This window comes from Podarcis vaucheri (genome assembly GCF_965113315.1).
Source record: "Podarcis vaucheri genome assembly, chromosome: 2".
Classification (NCBI taxonomy): domain Eukaryota; kingdom Metazoa; phylum Chordata; class Lepidosauria; order Squamata; family Lacertidae; genus Podarcis; species Podarcis vaucheri.
Genome location: NC_138760.1, coordinates 58,764,510 through 58,787,564, shown reverse-complemented (window position 1 = coordinate 58,787,564; position 23,055 = coordinate 58,764,510). Strand labels below are relative to the sequence as shown.

Here is a 23,055-nt window from a genome sequence, read left to right as displayed (position 1 = left end):
TTATATTTTCTCAGGATTTCTCCTTTCTACACTTCTTCATGTTGGCTGGTGCCATTTCCCTCCTCCAAGAGATCTGCAAATGAGGCCCTTCTTGTGGACCCCTTAGGAGAGGCTCATGGTGCAATGCCCCAAGATGGACACTGTTTATAGCAGCTCTCATAGAAATATAGAGATACAGAATGTTTTTCTAATCTGCAGGCTGTAATTTAAAGGCGAACATATGGAAAGGGCTCATTGCAAACTTATTGTTCATGTTCCGTCTTCCAGTTTTACCAGTGTGGTTCAATTTGCTTGTCATATTGTTCTCCCTAAATTTTCCGTGTTTTCACTCTCCTCTTGAGATGCCCATTTCAATTCCCAAATAATATACTCCTTGTCCTGTGAGACAAGACATTTCTGACAACACACGCCACCTTTCTTTAATTCTGAAAAACCTGGCAAATCCTGTCTTCAGAATTCTTTTACATGCACCTCTTTTCTTGTTTGTCCATAAAGTGCTCAGTTACTATTTTCAATGATGGGCAGGATCCACTCATTTTCTCATCTGGCTCCATTACATGACAGGTTGTCATTTCCTTCTGTAACATTGCACACTAATTTAACTGTGTGCTACCGCCTTAACCTCTACAGCTAAAACTGATTGTACATCAAGGTCCCTGCCAAAAAGATCTGCTTTTGAGAAACCGGCTGCATAAGAACATAGAGAGAGAAAGAATTGACTACAATCTAATGCACGTTTTCCTGGTGGTAAGCCCCACTGAACATGCTTACTTTTGAGTATACATGCTTAGGTGTGCATTTTACACCCTTGACTTGTTTTCTGCTCCAAGTGGAGGGGGGGTGATCTGGAAATGAGTGTCTCTGAGATCCTGTTGTCATGGTCAGACCACTTGCTGGTGATATTTGGATTCATGGCAGCTATCACCTCCACATAGATGGGGGACTGACTAAAATGGTGAACCCAAGGAAACTTACAGAAGGATCCCTTAATGCTCCATGGGGCTTCCCAATAGATAGAGGGGATATTGTCAAGAATCTCTCCTCTTGTTGTGGAATGGCAAGATGAGAAGGTGTGCCGATATGATCGCTCCTTCATGCCCTTTCCAACATTGCAGTGCCCACAAAGCTCCCTGACCTGCTAAGGAGCTGAAGACAATGAAACAGACCAGACCATGGCTACAGCACCTGCAATGCTGATGGACTGCTTTCCCTTTTCCCTTTGGTGGAACATAGGTTGTACGGGCCATGTGTGATTACCCAACACTATCAAACCTATAGTTACGTAAATACAACTAACAAATATACCCACAATGTAACTGGCTGTGTTTAACTATATGAATTCTTTATAAATCATGTAAACATAACTCTTTTCACATTATCTAATTGAGTAGAAGCAATTAAAGACCAACATATAAAACAGGAAATACAAATAGATCAGTTTTTATATACGTAATATCCAAATAGAAGCTTTTTGTGTTCCACGTATGCCTTTGCGAATACAGGTGTCAAACACAACTTTAAGGAGCAGTACTTGCAAAAGATGAACTTTTCTTTGTAATGTTCCACATCTGCCTTTGCAAAGTATAGTTGCTGTGTGCAACTGCTGTATGCAGGTATCAGACGAAGGATACGAAAGATCTTAACATATGCCTTTTCAAAATATAGTTGCTGTATGCAGGTATCAGACAAAAGAACTTAAAACAAGGATTCTCGGAATAATACCTTGTTTCGCCCTGCCGGGGCTCATCAGCTGTGCATACTCATATTTTGTGTATCAGAGACATGTGTGGTTACCAGCATATTTCTACCATGTGCATGGAAGGAATGGGGGCAGGAAAAAGAGGGCTGGAATGAATGCTTATGTGGGTTGCAGAGAACCGTCAGATTAAATTATTGAAAAAAGGTACATGGTCTAATTGTGTGATAAACATAAGGCTTTATATTTGCTACTTCACTTAGAAAACAAAACAGGTGACAGTTTCAGAACAGGTCATTCTGCATTTCTATACACCATATCTAGGAAACATATGACTGTGAAAGGTACTTTGTTTCAGTGGAGCAGACCATCGCTAGTTCTGACATACTGCATTGAAATGTGTTAGACATCAGTCAAATTTATGTATCTGAGTAAAGAGCAACAGAATCTGGCACAAAATGTCGCTAGGTATTCTCGTCCTTAAACAGGAGTGCTCCTTTTCAAGGTGCCAAACCCCCATCCCTTTCTCCAGGGATACCATAAGCTGCAATGGTCAATCAAGCAGATCAATTCATTCTTCCTTCTGTTTTTCACACTCAACATTCTGTGGCTACTAAGCATGCCCAGACCTCACTGGGCCATTACTGGGGAAGGACTTCTTTTTAAAGATGTGTGTGTGTGTGTGTGTGTGTGTGTGTGTGTGCACTTCTGCATACAGCAGCCTGGCCAAGCATGCTGAAACATCCCTCTTGTTTGTCAGAGGCCCTATTTTGGCTCCACATCTCTTGGCACTCGCCACTTGAATTCATTATTAGCAACAGTGATGTTTGTCATGCTCAACTGCAATTACTGAAGTTCTTATAAGGCAGAACCACATATACAATGCAGTGAAGCCCCACAAGAATGGCAAGCAATAAATGCTAGATGGAGTTACAGCCTCAAGTTAAAGTCCTAGAATATGGCTAGATTCCATATGGCCTAACTTGTTCATAGTCCCTCCCTCTACAGTCCCTTGAATTTCTACATACATGCCACAAGTAGAGAGGGGTGTCTGCCTGTCTCTAAAAGTTAAAACATGCTGCATTTCCTGGAACAATAGTCCACAGTACTACAGTGCTAGACACCTTAACACAGAAGTAAACCCCAGTAGTTGAATGGGGCTTACTCCCAGGTGTTGTTGTTGTTTAGTCGTTTAGTCGTGTCCGACTCTTCGTGACCCCATGGACCAGAGCACACCAGGCACTTCTGTCCTCCACTGCCTCCCGCAGTTTGATCAAACTCATGCTGGTAGCTTCAAGAACACCATCCAACCATCTCATTCTCTGTCGTCCCCTTCTCCTTGTGCCCTCCATCTTTCCCAACATCAGGGTCTTTTCCAGGGAGTCTTCTCTTCTCATGAGGTGGCCAAAGTATTGGAGCCTCAGCTTCACGATCTGTCCTTCCAGTGAGCGCTCAGGGCTGATTTCCTTCAGAATGGAGAGGTTTGATCTTCTTGCAGTCCATGGGACTCTCAAGAGTCTCCTCCAGCACCATAATTCAAAAGCATCAATTCTTCGGTGATCAGCCTTCTTTATGGTCCAGCTCTCACTTCCATACATCACTACTGGGAAAACCATGGCTTTTACTATACGGACCTTTGTTGGCAAGGTGATGTCTCTGCTTTTTAAGATGTTGTCTAGGTTTGCCATCGCCTTTCTCCCAAGGAGCAGGCGTCTTTTAATTTCGTGGCTGCTGTCACCATCTGCACTGATCATGGAGCCCAAGAAAGTAAAATCTCTCACTGCCTCCATTTCTTCCCCTTCTATTTGCCAGGAGGTGATGGGCCCAGTGGCCATGATCTTCGTTTTTTTGGTGTTGAGCTTCAGACCATATTTTGCGCTCTCCTCTTTCACCCTCATTAAAAGGTTCTTTAATTCCTCTTCACTTTCTGCCATCAAGGTTGTGTCATCTGCATATCTGAGGTTGTTGATATTTCTTCCGGCAATCTTAATTCCGGCTTGGGATTCATCCAGCCCAGCCTTTCGCATGATGAATTCTGCATATAAGTTAAATAAGCAGGGAGACAATATACAGCCTTGCCGTACTCCTTTCCCAATTTGGAACCAATCAGTTGTTCCATATCCAGTTCTAACTGTAGCTTCTTGTCCCACATAGAGATTTCTCAGGAGACAGATGAGGTGATCAGGCACTCCCATTTCTTTAAGAACTTGCCATAGTTTGCTGTGGTCAACACAGTCAAAGGCTTTTGCATAGTCAATGAAGCAGAAGTAGATGTCTTTCTGGAACTCTCTAGCTTTCTCCATTATCCAGCGCATGTTTGCAATTTGGTCTCTGGTTCCTCTGCCTCTTCTAAATCCAGCTTGCACTTCTGGGAGTTCTCGGTCCACATACTGCTTGAGCCTTCCTTGTAGAATTTTAAGCATAACCTTGCTAGCGTGTGAAATGAGTGCAATTGTGCGGTAGTTGGAGCATTCTTTGGCACTGCCTTTCTTTGGGATTGGGATGTAGACTGATCTTCTCCAATCCTCTGGCCACTGCTGAGTTTTCCAAACTTGCTGGCATATTGAGTGTAGCACCTTAACAGCATCATCTTTTAAAATTTTAAACAGTTCAGCTGGAATACCATCACTTCCACTGGCCTTGTTATTTGCAGTGCTTTCTAAGGCCCATTTGACTTCACTCTCCAGGATGTCTGGCTCAAGGTCAGCAACCACACTACCTGGGGTGTATGAAACATCCATATCTTTCTGGTATAATTCCTCTGTGTATTCTTGCCACCTCTTCTTGATGTCTTCTGCTTCAGTTAGGTCTTTACCACTTTTGTCCTTTATTATGGTAATCTTTGTACGAAATGTTCCTTTCATATTTCCGATTTTCTTGAACAGATCTCTGGTTCTTCCCATTCTGTTGCTTTCCTCTATTTCTTTGCATTGCTCATTTAAGAAGGCCTTCTTGTCTCTCCTTGCTATTCTTTGGAAATCTGCATTCAATTTCTTGTATCTTTCATTATCTCCCTCGCATTTTGCTTGCCTTCTCTCCTCTGCTATTTGTAAGGCCTCGTTGGACAGCCACTTTGCTTTCTTGCATTTCTTTTTCATTGGGATGGTTTTAGTTGCTGCCTCCTGTATAATGTTGCAAGCCTCCACCCATAGTTCTTCAGGCACTCTGTCCAGCAAATCTAAATCCTTAAACCTGTTCCTCACTTCCACTGTGTATTCATAAGGGATTTGGTTTAGATTGTATCTTACCTGTCCAGTAGTTTTTCCTACTTTCTTCAGTTTAAGCTTGAATTTTGCTATAAGAAGCTGATGATCTGAGCCACAGTCAGCTCCAGGTCTTGTTTTTGCTGACTGTATAGAGCTTCTCCATCTTTGGCTGCAGAGAATATAATCAATCTGATTTCGATGTTGCCCATCTGGGGATGTCCATGTGTAGAGTCGTCTCTTGTGTTGTTGGAAAAGCGAGTTTGTGATGACCAGCTTGTTCTCTTGGCAGAACTCCCAGGTATATATGCATAACTGTGTTTACTATGAAATTCACCAAGACCTGTCTTGGGGTTATATGTGTAGAATCAATCTGTTTATTACATAGCTAATCGTTTCACAATGTCAAATCAGACGCTCAGATTTTGAAATCCTAACTTATCAGGGTGTCTAAGCATCAGTTGTCCTCAAAATGGTTGATTTTGGGAGATGTTTCACCAGGAATTTTTTTTTTTTTAAGAGAAAGCTAATCCATTTTATTACTTTGCCAAACCCTTGAGAACGACAGCCCCAGATGTCAGCTCGTGACTTTTCTGCTGCATATTTATCAAAGCAATTTTGTGTGCAGTATTAAGACACTGAATGAAAAACGGCAAAATTTTTGAGGAAGGCATTCTTTCCTCATTAATATATTCAACTCACAATCCTGACAAGTTAGAATAACCTTGTGGCCATTTTGTTATTCTCCACCCTTCCTGCTTTTTGCACAGGAGTCATCCTTTATGCTGTTTTGCCTATAATTTCTAAGGAACTCATTTTGAAACCTGGTTTGGTGTGTGTGTTTTCGTTATACGTTTTAGGAGAGAAACAGAGTGTATGGAATATCAATAAGAATATCTGAAGGGCAAGCATCGTGAATGATCAGAACACCTTTTTTAATGAGTTGTACAATTATTACAGAAATGTATGTGAAAAACATCATTTATAATTTCATTAACCCATTCCCTTAACAATTGATTCGCAACACATACACCGCAAAGCAAGTTCTGGGATAATGAAAGATAGCTGCTAATGTAAAAATATTGCAAATGATTATGGGCTAAGAATTAAGTTCTTAAAACATTTTTAATGTTTAACATCTGGAGGTGGGGATGAGTCTGTATTTCTTTCTAGATCGCATTATCAAGGCACAGACGTCAAAGGCACTTCATGAAGTTGGTTGCTTTTAGACATCAAGTATAGTGTTCAGGCATTCTTACATTTCAATGCTGTTTTGTAGTTCACAAAGCTGAGGGCTATATCCAAGCATTCAGCAGCCAGTAGCAGGCACTGTAATCTGCAAACAAACATGCAGTTGACAAGGCACCCAACAACCTTGCCTGTGGTTAACTGAAACAATCTGTGATATTGCGTTGGCCTTGCTATTAGAGAACATACATGCCGAAAGGTTTTGTGGTGCATGCAGTGTGACTTGAGGGAGACCTATCTATACATTTAGTCTCCACAGAGACACATAGTGGCTTGCCAAGTCACACCTATTGCAAGAAGAATTCCCATGCCTTCACATTGCTGTGCCTCCATCACATCCTCCTGCAACTGCGAATAGGATGACAGGAGTCCGTATGGTATGCTGCTCCACACTACAGCCACACAGAGGGCACTTAATGATTATTGTACTGTTTAGACAGAGCCTTAGAAAAGCTGCTTTCTGATACATCACCATATTTGCACCACCTGACATACAAATGTATTTGCGCCATCCGTCAACAGTACAAGATGCTCCCTTTTTAAACACTGAGATTAATCTCCACATGGGAAAAGGAGAGGCTCTGTGAACTGCTTGGAAAAAAAGCAGATGAGCTCCTCCAAACTCTGTAAGACCTGATATTATATAAAAATGAAAATTTCTAGCTTCCTGGAATGCAATGAGTACATGTAAAGCAGGTGTTAGCTACAACTTAGCAAGTCAGAGACATAATGTGAGGAAGAATCTAATGAGCCTGACATACAATAGTGTTCAAGGAGGACTATAATAAAAAATTCAAGAAAGTAATTATCTCTCTTTCCTTATTTTTTTTAAAAAAAAGAAGACTGACCTTAATATAGTTGCAGAGACTATATACACACTCCCTGAAACAAGATTGCAACAGCATTATTTAGATCTCAAACCTCTCCAGCTGGAAGACTGTTACTCATTAAACCAGGGGTGGTCACCCTTTTTATACCTACCGCCCACTAATGCATCTTTCTTGATGGTAAAATTTCCTTACCACCCACCAGTGCTCGATGGAAGGAGGATTCAGCTTGTGCCGCAGAACCCCCTACTGCCCACCTAGAATCTTGAAACTCCCACTAGTGGGCAGTAGGAACCGGGTTGACAACCCTTGCATTAAATAGTGCAAGATTTCTACTGCACAAGATCCTGTCCTCTTCCAAATGGCCCGAGAGTAGTAGGGTGCCAAGGCAATTATACCGGTCAGCAGGTATTAGGTTAACAGGTAGTATGTTCTAGGTTAGCTGGTGCAGATGAATTCTGGAGGGACTCCCAGACAAAACAGATGCTATTTCACAACAGTCCTATGGACTCCTCTGAGCACTTAAAGGGCAAATGCAGATTTGCTTAGTGCCCAAGTGCTGCGCCTGCAGTACTTTATGAGGTACTGTCACTGGCAATGCTCATACCATAACCCTGCTTCCAGTTCAGTTCAAATGCACACCCAGCTTCCCTGTTTGTTGCATTCCTATTTCAACACTTAAATCACAGATCCTTAGATCCTTCCTTCTTAAGGGCTCAGTTGCTTCTCAGCACCGAGAAGGCTTGGAAACACGTGTCTATTTTTCCTCTTCTTGCTTTCAACGTGCTTAGCGCGAGGGAGCAAGAAAGGGAGCCAGCCAGCAGGGCAGTTGGCACACTTTTCAGTCCCATTAGCCAGCTGTCAAATAGCTGTTCAAATGACTGGTTAGGCTGGCTCATTGCTAAAGGAAATGAATTAAAAATGACCTGACATAACTGCTGTGCCGGGTAAATCTAAATTTAATCCAGACTGCTCCAGCAATCTCAGCCATAAAACTGCAGGTGACAAGGTTGAAAAGGACATGGTTTTATGTCAAAACAACATAATCCTCCCTACTGCTCCAGAACATATTTTATTTAACCAAGACTTAAATATTTCTAACACTGTATGTGTACCTAAGCATCACCCAGCAGACCATATCATGTTTACAATGTCTATCCGGTGCAGAGGAGTTACCAGATTGCGGTTATTATTTGTCCTCCCAGCACTTCACCTAATGTATAACGCTGACAACATTTTGTGCAAATAAAAAGGATTTTTTTAATATATGCAGACATTTAAGTACTTCTTATTAGCATTGTGGCACACATTATGCATTATTAGTAATTTGCAAATCTAGCATTAGTTCTCCTGTATTTCAGAAAAGGGCATTCAAGTAACATTTCATATCTGAAGACAGAATGGTGTACACACACATTTTTTAAAAAAAACAACATCACCAAAAATGTCCAAGAAAGAAATGAAAACCTGAGCCCTTATGTCAACTTACCACTTAATTAGATGTCAATTACCTAGTTACAAGCACTGAAAGACTAAACAAGTTTTCCATCTTTTTAAAGAGGGCTACCACTGGAATTCAGCATTAAGTTAATAAAGATTCTGAGAAGCTTTTGTAGGTTTGAAAAACTAGCAAGGTTTGGCAACAGTTCACATTTTAGAGGGATACATTGGCAAACTGGAGGTGCATTAATAGCGTTTTGGAGGTTTTAAAGAATGGTATTTGCATAACACAAGAATTTTGAAACTAAAATAATCTTGCAGTTCATGTAAAGTCTTCATGAGATATAGATTCACAGTACCTGTTAATAAAATGCCTCCATTTCAGTTGCACTGCTGTGGAATAGATTCTCTGCCCTGAACAATGGACCATGTATTAAAACAAGAGTAAAATCTTGTTTCTTTTGGCTGATAGTCTTTCCGTAGTGCCAATGTGTGTGTGGTTTTTTGAGGGGGTGGGTAGGAATCTTTTTGATGATTGGTCTATGGAAGATTAAAGAGCAACTACACAGTGATGTATTTTTCCAAACCATACTTTCGTTCGCCATGATCACACTGGTTCACAGATTTTAAGTTCTGCCATTCCACATATGCTGCTTAGTTTGTAGGCAATTGTCTTCCTTCAACTCAGTCTTTCCTTATTCGTCAATCTAACCCATAAAGTTAACTTCAGCAAGAAGCAGGCCTGGTAATGAGGACATATTGCTGTGGTTCTACTTTAGACACATGGAGATTTCTCCTCCTGTAAGGTACAAAAAAGTGTGTCTTAGAAGAACATTTATAACAAATCAATCAATAGCCATTTGCTCTCGTTTCTAGAACTACTTGAAGAATACATACACTGTCCTCCATGAAAAATATAGGGGGGGATTACTTTTATGAAAACTACTGAATTTGATTATCACATTCTTATAAAAGAAACAGTATAAACACACTCACATTTCCTCATTACAAAAAGGGGCTTCCAAACTGTTCTTGTAGAAGTTTCTCCATTATCGTAACACCCTGTAAAAAGAACACAGACAGTAATTTTGAACCGTCTGAACATTTTACCAGCACACAATAGCTTTACAAATGGAATCTCTCTGTTTAGAGATCATCTAAGCAGATCAAGACCAATATCACTAAGGAAATATATCAGTCTTTACTGCGATGCCAAGATTGGTGCCCACCACTCTGGGTCCATACGAAAGATTGGGGTGGGGCAACATATCCCATCCTGGAGCTTCGTCTAGGGGAAGCCTCTCAATAAGACTTTTGATTTCTGCTTCAGGGACAGGGGACCAAACAGGTAACCTCTCCAGGGATAGCTTGTCCTCCATTTCATTCCCTACTGTTTCGTCCTCCTTAACTCAAAGATACTGGCAACCTGATGACAGAGCAGTGTGATGGATCACTGAAGCTCACATCAATGGATCTGAAGGAAGGAGAATGCATCACATGGTTGAGGACAGCAATAGCTCAGCAGTGGAGTTCATGCCCTGCATATAGAAATGGGGATTCTAGGTTCTGGTGGTCATCGGGTCACACTTTTGGACACTCCAGATTTGTGTGCCTACTCACAACTCATACATGCTATTTTAAGTACAGTGAAACTAGAGCTGGAGCATCATTTTGCCTTGTTGTCATTTGTGGGTTGTATAGATGAGGAATCTCCTCTTTACCTGCACATCTACATAGTGCAGAATATTATTTCAGCCCTGGACTAAGTCTGCTACAACTATGAGAAGTATGCCGGCAATATGCAAACCACAACTTGGCAGATTGGTTGTGGTAATTAACTACATGCTACTTGTTTTGCAGCTGTCATCACAGACCTGGGCAAGCAATGAACAATGACCATGAGTGAAAGCTCTGCAACCACAGAATCTCTCTGTTCCCTTTTAGCAAAAGGGAAGTTTCTACCCACATAGTGAAGAATGCCCCCCTCAAAAAAGGACACAGCAGCTTTCCTGTCCCATAGTGCAATATCATGACAAATATGAATCACTTCCAAACAGCAATAACCTGAAGAGACCAACATTCAGTTTGTTTTATCATCAAGTAATGCAAAGGTTTTCAAAGTGATGCTTTCCAAATTCAAGCCAAACATTACTTTTAAAAAAATCAGGGAAAATGCTTTCTCTTTCATTTCCAGAGGAAGTGAGAATGGGCTAGCACAGCCCATCTGTCCAAATTAAGTTTACCACCATTTACTAAGTAGTTAATTGACATAAGTGAAAACCCCGAGGTTTGCCTTGAGAATTTAAAAATGTTATTTATTGAATCAATTATGTTCACACTGTGACAGTTGCTTTTTCATTTCTCCTCTTAGCACAGCAGTTTTAAGGGAAATTGTTTGACAGAGGGGCTTAAGGAAGCAGAGAAGGGAGATTTATGAAATGAAGACGAAACATTAAATGACAGCTATTAGTAAGCACCACTGTTCTTTTCGATTAGACGAGGCTCAATCAAAGTCTGATCAATATATTCCTTTAAACTAAAGCTCTTGTGCTTAAATCTTGACACATGAGATCAAGCTTCAGAATGTTAACCTTACAACATGATGCACTTGAAATGTAAAGGAACCTATTCCTACCTATTAAAATGATACAAATTCTGTTTAATATTTTCTTCAAACCATTTTTTAAAATGAGGCTTTTCTTTACTTTTTAAACTTTTTCTTCTTTTAATTCAAAAACTCATCAGATTACTAACTTCACAGCATAGTTATGTGTTCTATTCAGACACAGTTACATAAGGTTCCCACTTATTTCAGTGCAACTGAATATCTGCTAATGGGCAGGGCAATCCTAATGCTGCCCCAAGGTTGCTTGGAGAGGTAGAGCCAAGCACTGTATCCAAATCTCTGCTATCTCTTGCTGGTCAGGGCAGAAAAAACAGTGGGTGGGTGTTTCTTAATTTTGCTGCACCAGCTCCAGGCAAGCACTCCACCATGGCTCTCTGCAGCAAATGGACAAGCTTAGGATCAAACAGATTGTTGCCTTGCTATGCTTTGCCTCTGAAATGGCTTGTTTCAAGGACTTACACTTCCTACCTCTGGGGGGAAAACAACAGGCAGTACCTCCGCAACAGTCTGCACTTTCAGTAGGTGCAGTTTGGACTTCCGTGGCAGCGGAACCCCACTACCCTCTGCCTCCTGGACATAGCCACTGAATTCATTACATATTGAATTACACACAATACATATTAAAACAGTATTTAATATAAAATGATTGGTTATCATCACAAAATCTAACAAAGGGTGTCCACGTGTGGTCTTTTTTTTTTTTACACTCCTTTCTCATATATTTTTTGCACAGATATTCTTTGGTTCCCTGTTAGCTGGTACATGAAGGCCTAGCAACAACATGGCCCTAAGTTAGCTTGCTTAAAAGTGGATCTCATTGAGTTAAATGGGACTCGCTGCCTAGCAAATTGGTACTGGCTGTAATCCTATGACAATTGACACATGGGAGCAGGTCCCATTAAAGAAAGTGGGATTCTTCATAAACATGCATAGGGTTACTCTCAACATGTCTCCAAATAGTACACTCTCTTTAGCATATGTTAAAAGACGTAATAGGTCAAGTCGTTAAACTGATCTTAAAATTCTCACTATTACATAGATGTAATGTACAATCTAGACAACATTTTAAAACGTTTCTCTAGTATACGTGTTCAAGTAAAAATTATAATAATTTATCTGAAAATATTCCCTAATTGTCTAAGGATTTTTCCTGAAATAGCTCAAGGTATTCTGCCATATAATCTTGACTTGTTGAAACTCATCGAGTCATATTTGAAAAAAACCTTGCAGTTTTTCAAATATAGTTCCCCCCCCAAAAAAAAAAACCTTATTATACTTATCAGTTTGATCTTAAAGAGTAAAGCAGATCACCCTGTCATGGTCATTTAAATTCTAATATTTATATATCCCTTCTCCTAACAATCTCAAATTTTCCTTGCTGTAGATTCAATTATGGGTCATCTATTACAAAAGCCATTAGTGACATTGTGGGTCCAACTGTACTCCATTTCCATCTTACGTTTTTGACCAATTTGATAATAAAAAACCTAGTCTTTTTATACTTCTCTTGGATTTGAGCTGTTATTTATTCATGTACTTACAAGTATAAAAGCTTTTCTGATTGACAAGTCACAGAACAAACACACACACAAGATCCACTCCCCTCAAATAGTTCCTGGCTCAGGTGCCAAAGCAGAGGTGGGCAACCTGCAGTCTGCATATTACATGTTTCCCCCTCCCTGCCACCACCTCCAAGATGCCTCCTGGAGCTGTCCAATCCCCTCCTTCCATCAGAGCTCTTTCTATTGCTGTTTCTCAGCATCTGGTATTCAGTGGCACACCGCCGCTGAATGCGAAGGTCTTCTATAGCTCTCATGACTAATAACCACCGACACACCAATCTACCATGCGCTCAACTAATCCTCTTTTAAACCCAGCTTAGTTTGTGGGCATCACATCTCGTTGCAGCACATCCCATAAATTATTTATTCATTGGTCTGTCCTAAATCTACTCCAAATCAATTTAACTTGGGCGATCTCAAGTTCTAGCTATTATGAAATGGAGACAAGCTTCTCTCTATTACCCACCCCACACATAAATTTTATGAGCCTCAATTATGCCCCTCACTCCATAGTCTAAACATAAAAGAGAGGCCCAAACGCTTTAGCTTTGCCTTGTGTGGAAGATGCTCTGACCCCTCAATCATTTCGGTTGACCTTTTCAGGACTTTCTCCAGCTCTACTATATTCTTTCTGGGAATGGCCAGAATTGTACACACACTATTCCAAATGTACCAGATCCATAGAGAACTACAACTCTGGCAGCTTTATTTTCAATGCTTTTCCGAATAATCCCTAGCAAGTATGATCGTACTTGCCAGGGAAGGCCAAGGTAGTCAGGGGATCCTCTAAATGAGTCACATGATAATGAATCCTAACTACATGTTTTAGAAACAGTGGGTTTTTAGAAACAGTGGCTAAACCAGGGTTTGTTTTAACCAGGGATTGTTTCTGAAAACTTGAGTTGCCTCACAGAGAAGTACTGTATTTTTTGCACTATTGGGCGCACCGGCCCATAGGGCGCACCTAATTTTTTTTTGGGGGGGGGAATGAAGAAAAAAAATTGTTTCCCTCCCCAGGCGCGGGGCTTGGGCGGGGGAGAAGCCCAAGCTTCCCCTGACCCCAGCCCCCAGCACAGGCTGCTATCCACAAGCCTTGGGAGCCCTGTGGGAACTCCCGCGGGCTCCCAAGGCTTGCGGACACCTGCCCGAAGCCCGGGGTGCGCGGCGGAGCGCTCCCCGGGTTTCGGGCTGCAGGCTGCTATCCGCAAGCCTAGGGAGCCCAGAGAGAACTCCCGCTGGGCTCCCCAGGCTTCGGGATGCAGGCTGCTATCCGCAAGCCTAGGAAGCCCGGTGGGAACTCCCGCCGGACTCCCCAGGCTTGCGGATAGCTTCCTGAAGCCTGGAGAGCAAGAGGGGTCAGTGCGTACCGACCCCTCTCGCTCTCCAGACTTCAGCGAAAGCCTGCATTTGCCCCATAGGACGCTCACACATTTCCCCTTTATTTTTGGAGGGGAAAAGGTGTGTCTTATAGGGTGAAAAATATGGTAAATAAGCTACAGCTTGATTCTCCAAGGCTTGGCTTGTTTTCTAACTGCCCTTGTTTCATGCTTCTGTAGTTTGGGCAAGCATCTGAGGTCAGGTAGCCAAATAAACCATGGTTAAGCAAGGCTACTGGGTTCAGACTTAGCTCCAAATCAGCTGAAACAAACTGGGGCTCATAAACCAACAGGTCATGGCTTCACAAGGTGATTTGCCAGAAACAAAACCAAGGTTACTGGGCTGGTTAGATTTTCAAACCATTCACACTTTGGCAAAATAAGCCAGAGTGCTACGTGCAAATCTGGCGAATGGGTCTAAATTATGTGGCAACACTTCCTGATTTGAAGAGTATATCCATCGGTGACAAATAAATATATACTTATAGCACCGTTTAAATGTTACAATACATGTTTTCCAACCTCTATAACAATACAGGTAATTCTCCCTATTGAGGTGCATCTGGTGACTGTTTCAAAATCTAAAGCATGTCCCTCGTAAGTGCAGTGCATCCATCTATTTCTTCCTAAACTGTGTGTACTGTGGGTTGCTCATGAATTCCTTGCCTTGCTTGTGCCGTGTACAGACATAATGGAAAGGTCAAAAAGCAAAGCTTTCTCCCAAAGAACAGCAACAGAAAATACTTACAGCTGTAAGAAGATTTGAGCCACCTAGAACTACAACAAAAATGTCAAGCATCCATTCAGACAAAATGAGTTTCCAGGTTTATCTGGAGGAATAAACAGCAGAAGTTTGAATGCCTGCAGACTAGAGGGGTTTAAAAAAATCAATGATTCTCTTTATTAAGAAAAGGTATAGAAAGAAGAGCTCATGTGGGCACCCATCACTTCCTCTGATGATATGATGCAGTTCTATCTGCACAATCTTAAAAAGTTCTGACATTTATCCGGAGAAGGCCAAAAAGGTGCCAGAAATCAATTGTTTTCTTTTCTCAGAATAATTGTGCCAAGATTTTTAAATTATTCATATAAACTATCTTATCAGCTACCACATGGCTGAATGAAATCTACAAGATTATGGAGAAGGTTGGGGAATATACAGAGAAAGAAAGAGGAAAGAGGTTTTTGTTGTTTTTTTACTTTAACATATTTGCATTGTTCATTCCCCTGCCCTGAGGACCCTCCTCTGCCAAATGCTCCTGAATTCCATGTCCATGTAATAAAAACTCTAGGAATAAGAAACAGCTATAGTGCCCTTCATTCATGTCAGCTATATTTGGGAACGATTTTCCCAATAACATTGTTGAACTATTTAAAACGTTCACGCCACGTGGCTGATGCAGACTGCAGGTTGGATAAAGTCATGGAGATACAGCACTTATAAACCTTACTACCCTGGAGTAGACATTCTAGTACAGGGGTCAGCAAACTTTTTCAGCAGGGGGCCAGTCCACTGTCCCTCAGACCTTGTGGGGGGCCGGATTATATTTTTTGGGGGAAATAAACGAATTCCTATGCCCCACAAATAACCCAGAAATGCCTTTTAAATAAAAGCACACATTCTACTCATGTAAAACACCAGGCAGGCCCCGCAAATAACCCAGAGATGCATTTTAAATAAAAGGACACACTCTATGCATGTAAAAACACGCTAATTCCTGGACCACCCATGGGCCGGATTTAGAAGGCAACTGGGCCAGATCCGGCCCCCAGGCCTTAGTTTGCCTACCCATGTTCTAGTAGTATTTAGCAACTACATGCAGCTGGATTTGGATGTGATTTTTCATGTCTTTGAGTAGCAGAGACTAGGGAAATCTGTAAAAATTACAGCTGTGATTGGCCCCAAAATTAGAAGCACGGCTCCATGTCAAAGTACTCTTGTGGCCCACTTGGCATGAAAAGCTGGACCATCCTCATTTACGGTAGCTCATAAACATTCTCACTTAGTTCAGCACCTGTGTTTCACACATTTGCCACATCCCCATCTGAATGAAATTACAAAGAAATGGAACACAGACAGGAGCCCAGAAGTAGATGTAGGCTATGAATCTAAATTAATACATAATGGGAGTTATTTTGTACAGGAAGCTGCCAAACACCCATCAACTGAAATTACTGAGCAAGGAGTTGGGGGAAAAGTCATAATGAACATTCACTAAGGGTGACACATAATGTATCTATAAGATAGAAAAAAACTTTTTTTCCCAAAATTAAATTAAATTAAAGAACTTACCCTTTTCACTCCTTGATTTAAAAAGGTTCGTGCAAAAACTTCCAGGAAACAGTTCAGGAGACCTGACCCTCTTATTGATACTTTGCCATTCTGAATGAACTCTGTCCTACAAAATAGAAATGCAATTAAACATTTTCTTTCCCTCCCAATAGGTACTGTGGTTCTCTAATAAAATTTCACCCTGTAAAAGGAATAAAGACCATATATGAACACACACACAGAGAGAGAGAGAGAGTGGGTGCTTGTTTCAAAATCTCCGGGCCGGAACAGAACAAGTCTTCTTGCATGTCACCACTGATTTTCCAGTATGCATGCAATTGCAGTAAATTGCTGCTACTAAATCTGATTGTGGAAAGACAAACTCGCAGCCGCCGGAGCTCACAAAGTACTGATGTAATGTTTCCTGTAACCAAACACTGATAATCAAACTGTCTCCATCCTTGTGAAGTTTCTGAATCATTCCAGGCCAAGCTCATCTAGAGTGTAGTACAGAAGTATATAAATGAAAAGTTATCAGCACATGCAACACATTGGCCCCATTCACCCTTGTTCCAAAAAGGGGAGTAGTTGGACTATTTTAAAGGCAAGAAGACATCCTATGGCCTATTTCATAGGAAAGAGATGCTGCACATCATGAAATAAGAATCACAGCGTTGGAGGGGATCCTGGAAGTAACCTAGCCCAACCATCTGGTCAGTGCAGGGGGTGGAATCCAGAACAGCACTAAGACTCTTGTCCCATCAGCACAAGGTTTTCCCCCTGCGAAATGGAACATTTCCCCCCTCTTCTCAATTTGTGTGCCCCCTAAATCTGTTCTAAAGGTTCTACCCAATTTGGGGAGGGAATGGGGCAAGTCAGGGGGGCAGGAGTCCTGTTGTGCAAGCAGAAATACTTGAGCTCACAGGTGAGTTGAGTATCACCCCAATCTGGAATAGCAGAGGCAACTACAACATCCCTGACAGATAACAGCCCTTCCTACACTTAAATAGCTTGATCCTTATTCCCTTCTGCATCTGAAGCGGTTCAAAGACCCAGCATCCCTATAAGTGGAAGCGTTAAAGATCCAAACTCACATAGTTGCATTAGAAGAAAGCTCTTTGCATACGCAATGTGCTGTAGAAATAACCAATAATATCCCATCAATGCAAGCAACTAGTGGGTGAGGTTTTTCCTAAGAGAGGCAGCAACAAAAGGCAAATGGCATTTGGGGAGTTATTAAACCTGATAAAGTAATTATGAGAAGAAGCCCAATGTTGCTGTTTCTTTTTCTTTTTTTCCACAGCCTCTGAAAGACACGAAAAGCTCACAGAAAATATTGATCTCAGATTGATCCTTGCAATGCAGAGCTGGTTGATGCGCCATCATTACAACAACGCAGTGGCAGAGAGAAGTCTATTAGCGAGATCCAACTACTGAATTATTGACTAGTTAAAAGTATAGCAAATTTGGCTTAATTGTTTTTGTGATTGGAGTTTTATACTAAAGATCCTTTAATTAAAGTCTTGATGTTTCAGTTCAGATAAGATTTCTTACCATGGACGCCTTTAAAGGAAAAAGAAAAGTTTTGAAACTTTATCAATTGAGAAGTTCTGGATAAAATATTCAGTGGGGATTCTGAAAAAACTCCCGTCTCTTCTATCACTAGCAGTCCATCTTCTTTTCATGTCATGAAACTGCTCTGATAACTGAAGCATCTCACTGGCTTCATCTGCAGAACTGGGGTGGGTGTCAGTGGGGGGGGGGAGGCATCTGCTCAAGCAAGTTTCCACTTTCTGTCCCACAGATTGTTTCCCCCATATTGCACTGTTCATGTGAGCACACTGTTTGACATACTGATACTCATTCAGAGCAAGATAATTTCATAAAAAGAATCAACCCAGGAGTATGAGTACTCAAAGAAAAAGAGATGGACAAGACTGGCATTTGGGGAAATGCTCAGCCGTTAGAATCTTACAGATCTTTTCTTGCATATTATAATTTTTATGGTGGCAAATGGCATTTCAAGGTGTGCAGTGCATGAGACTTGAAGGAAAGGTTCAGCCAGACGAACAGGAAATAGTGGGTGCCTTCATGAAAATGTGATGAAGGAAACAGCGCAATTTTATGCACAGTCACTGGAGAAATAGGTTTCTCATCCAGCAAAGCACATCTACAGACAGAATTATGCTCACTGCTCACTGTATACTTGTGCTAAAAAAGAAGAATCCAAATTCTGCACCTGCATAATTATGAAAGTCTGCATTGTTTCTCCTGCAAAATGTGTCCTTCAGCACACACCCCTATTTTCTATCATTTACAGTGGTACCTCAGTTTAAGAACAGCTCTGTTTACGAACTATTTGGTTTACAAACTCCGCAAAACCGGAAGTAGTGTCCAGGTTTGCGAACATTACTCGGTCTAAGAACGGAAGCTGAACGGTGGAAGGGCACCAGCGGCAGGAGGCCTCATTATGGAAAGGGCCTCGGTTTAAGAACAGTTTTGGTTTAAGAACAGACTTCTGGAATGGATTAAGTTTGTAAACCGAGATACCACTGTATTTTGCTTCTTTTAATGATGTGAATAGGGAAGGCACTGAACCTCAGCTCCCTGGAAATCTTAGCAACTCCTATAGCAGGTGTTGCAAACCTGTAGCCTTCCAGATGCTGTTGGACTCTAACTTCCATCAGCCACAGCAAACACAGGGATGATGGGAATTGGAGACCAAAACACCTGGAAGGCCACACATTCCCCTATAGTTTTGGGGGTTTTGCCAAGAACTGCCCACAAACTAAAGCATATGTTCACAATCATAATGACTAGCAATTTTCTTTAAAAATCTTTTTAATCTTAGGACTTAGGAAGCTGGATTCTGCTTCCAATATATCACAATTTGTACATCTGTAGAACTGTAGTGCATAGTGCTGGCTATAACTGAGCATTTAACATCTGCTGAGATGGCATGCTTCACAAATTACAAAATCTGGAGATAAATCAGATTTGTCTAAATACCAGTGTCCAATACCCAGTGGCAGTGAACCAAAGTTTGGTTCTCAATAATAATAATAAACAACTCATTGTTATATCAGCCTAACAAATAAGCCAATCTTCTATAGTCATGGATCTACAACATTCAAATTGTTTCTCAAGTTGGCCTTCTAAAGCCAGATTTCCCACCTGAGATTTCTAGGTCTAGAAACTCTTCTTGCCAACAAGAATCAAAGACCAAATTGTCTGATCTTCCTACCAAGCATATTTCTAGTTTCATAAACAGGTATTAGTAGCAGAGATTTAGTAGCAGAGAGCGCACCAAGTTTGACTTTCCACATTCTGTTTTTCTATGACTACTGAGAAAAATACATTCCTTTGTGCAATGCAGATTAGGGGCAAGGTTCAGTCAAATTTAATGATATAGAACAAAGCTTCAGCAAGCTGTAATTTCAAAGGGAACAACTGCTGCTGCTGTAATTTCAAGGACTGCCTTTCATATATTCTGGCATCACTTTTGACAGAGTATTTTTTTAAAAAACAGGATGAGTGAGAAGAATAGAGGTGGAGCAAAATTCACACTGTAAAAACTCCCCCCCCCCAAAAAAAAAATGTATAAGGCATAGTGCAACATTGATTGATATACAATAAACAAAATAACCTTAGACACCAGGCAAACATGCATTAAAACAACATAACAGGAACTGGAAATTGTCACAAATTTATTCTTTCTAAATGCATGGGTGTTTCCACCCCAGAACCCATAATCAAATCCATCACCACCAAGTAACCTAGCTGCCAGAACTGTTGATAAGATCTAAGTTTCTAAAAAGCTGTTTTTCAATTCAGTAGTAAGTATTAAGGCTACCAATATATATTATAGGCTTGTAACTTTTGTTGTACCATTGTTATTTTCTCATGTTTGTGCAAGGATACAGATAGCAGCTTCGTACCCAGAATTGCTTAGGAATTCTAAGAAATAATAAATGGGTGCAGTTTTGGAATCACTGGTTAAAATCAATGAAAGGTTCAGGCTGCTATCTTGATTGAAAAAGGAGCTCAATTTTATCCCAATACAGACAAAAACCTGCTCCTTGAGCTTAGGAAAAACTATATTTGGTTACAATATTTTAAGATGCATAGCAACCAAATAAGCAACTTTCCAAAAAGATACAGTAGATTTGGTTATATCCTATCATATATTACTTTATATTTGTAATAGTTTTTAAGGCCAAATAATGAGCCTTATTAAAGAGGAAAGTACCAAGGACAGAAGCACTTCTGTAAGGAGACGAGAATACACTGCAACATTTTCCTGCTCTGCCCCATTGATAATAATATTACCCATTGAATATCATCAGTGAATTCATGTGCTTCACTTGTGTTGCATAGGAACACCAGATTTTGGAAGAAACTAGAAGAGCATTTGTTGTCTCCCTCCACTCACACCACATTTCAATAACGACATAAACCAGATGTTTCAGGAAAGGCTGAAAAGAGAAATATACACCTGGCCATTTGTGTTCTGCCGTAACATTGAAGAGGTTTCCTCTTCAGCCCAGCTGGCCACTAGCTTACACAACCTGAAGTACCTTAATTAATAACCCTTTGATGCTTACACTGAATATATACTGTCAGTGCAGCATATGCTGAGAAATATTGCTGCACCTGGGCCAGGGTGCCTTATACTTTTTACAAATTAAAGGGTAAATTTGTCAGTGGTGCTTTTATTTCCACATGGCAATACAACTTGGTGGTTCATGGAATCACTTAGGGTTAGAGATGTAAAATTTTCGGAAATTTTGAAGCCATGGGGGGAAATGTTCTCTCCCACCCCCGTTTTTTCCAGAAAAAAATGGAAATTTTGGAAAAATTGAAAAAAAGTTCAGTGTGGAGTAGTTTTACAAATTGCGTGAAATGCAGTGTATGTATTACGCTTGCAATAAAACAGGTAACCACGCCCCTTTCCCTCAAAATCAACAAAAAAAAGCAAGAAACCATCAACATAAATTATAATCAGATTTGCCCCTTAGAACCAACAGCAAATAAAGTTAAGGTCCACCTCAATATTTAAGCTCCACAGAAGGTCTACCCTTTGAGTAGTGCTTTAAAAAAAACAAAAACAGAAGACACAACATATACATGCAGTTTATTCTAACTCATTTTCTGAACTACTGCTATCATTTTCCATTTATTCTTCCTCTTCCTGTTTGTCATTTTTCTCATGGACTTCTAAAAAACGGCTTTGGGGGGAAATGGGGGGGGACTGTTCTCCCCCCCCCCTCCGATTTTTTCAGTTTTTTCCCAGGCCTTCCCATCTCTACTTGAGGACAGCCAGGGCAAAGCGTAAGGAAAAATTTTTGCATGCCAGGCCCAGAAGGAACCAACATCCAGTTACTGAATAGTATGTTGCGCTAAGGCTCAAACTCTGTTTGAAAGGAAAAGGAGTGTGTGTGTTTTTTAAATTGAATTTGTTATTATATATTATAAACAGCATGATGGTAAGAGAGCTTCTAAACAGTTTACAAAAATATACAACAGAACATTAAAATGATTGATAAAACACAGTTAAAAGCAGGTATTTAAGAGTATTCAAAAGATGATTAAAGTCAGCAGTGGTTAAAAGGAAGTAAATCACATGCAGTTTCCGCGTGTTCAGATGGGCTGGCCCTAACGAAAATGTTTTGAGCAGTTGCCAGAAAGCGTACAGTGAAAGCACCTTCCTGGTGTCAGCCAGCAGGAAGCTCCAAAGTGTGGGTGCTGGAACGCCTGGGAGAGGATGGAAAAATGGGGAGGGGCACAAGTTTTTTCTGTTTTTCCCCAAAGCCATTTTTTTCAGGAAAAATTGGGCGGGGGAGTGTGCAGAATATTCAAGCTATATCAAACTATTTTTTTCATTTTTTCTGGAAAAAAACGGCTTCGGGGAAAAACCTGGTCCCCCCCCCCAGGTTTATAAAGTACGGTAACAGATAATCCAACATGCTCATCAAATGCTGTGTGTTAAAATCACATGGGCTAATGCAAAGTTACCAACAAGAAGGAAGTGAGCTAGATGAAAAGCACTGTGAGACTCCCTATAAAGAGAAAATCTACAAGGGATTTTGAATAAAAGGAGCATGTTTTGCTTCTTCCGGTCTCCAGGGATGAGAGAGCAAAGCTTTAAGTTATGTATACCAGAGCAGTTACTGTTTGATACCAGAGTTGTTTTTTTCCAATGTGTACAAGCATTATGTTAACACTAGAGTTCAGTCTGCTATATTTGTTGCCCATTGTCCCAGTGTCGCAAGATCCTTTGGATCTGTCCAGTCCATCAGATTCCATCTTCCGGATCAGATCCTAGGAGTATGCTTAGATATTCCATTTGATTGATGAGGCACAAATTCTGTTTATAAAACTCACAAAGACCACTTTCCTGACAGTACTCAGAACTTACGTCATTCTTCCTAAAAGTGAAATGAAAATTTCAGAACCATTCCTGGTACCATTTTGAAGGACTATTATTACACTACCTTATTCCTTTTCTTTTTTGCATAAAATCTGAGCTCATAAAGCGGTTACATATTTGTTGGCAGGTTAAAAAAGGAATTCTGCATTCTTTCATAACCCGATAGCTTATTGTTTATATACTTTATTAAGGAGTTAGTATAAATTTCCAGGCAAAATTAGTAGGATGTCAATGGGAAAGGGTAGCTCAGAATTCAAAACAAGTTCACCTGGGGCAAAATTCATATACTCTTCCCTGCAAGTCTTACACCACTATCTAGTGAGAAGCTGCCCTAAAGGCCTCTCTAAAGGCCAGAAATGGCCTTCAATAGTTCAT

General features: G+C 40.7%; 1 protein-coding gene and 1 long non-coding RNA gene across 4 annotated transcripts in view; one reads left to right on the top strand and one right to left on the bottom strand.

The window, feature by feature from the left end:
* Positions 1-23,055, bottom strand: part of PRELID2 (PRELI domain containing 2) — a 66,345-nt gene that overhangs the window by 20,577 nt on the left and 22,713 nt on the right. The window contains exons 5-7 of one of the 3 annotated variants that reach the window (XM_082213528.1): positions 16,272-16,377; positions 9,411-9,476; positions 8,399-9,213 (exon numbers count right to left, since the gene is read on the bottom strand). In XM_082213528.1, the coding sequence (XP_082069654.1) occupies positions 9,420-9,476; positions 16,272-16,377 (163 nt within the window). In that variant the 3' untranslated portion in view covers positions 8,399-9,213; positions 9,411-9,419. Of the gene's footprint in view, positions 1-8,398; positions 9,214-9,410; positions 9,477-16,271; positions 16,378-22,334; positions 22,679-23,055 lie in introns of those variants that run through there. The other 2 variants (XM_082213529.1, XM_082213530.1) reach the window with 2 other exon arrangements.
* On the top strand, positions 2,404-6,975 carry LOC309527055. The gene is made up of 2 exons (XR_014217085.1): positions 2,404-2,867; positions 5,201-6,975. It is a non-coding gene; the product is annotated as an uncharacterized lncRNA (long non-coding RNA).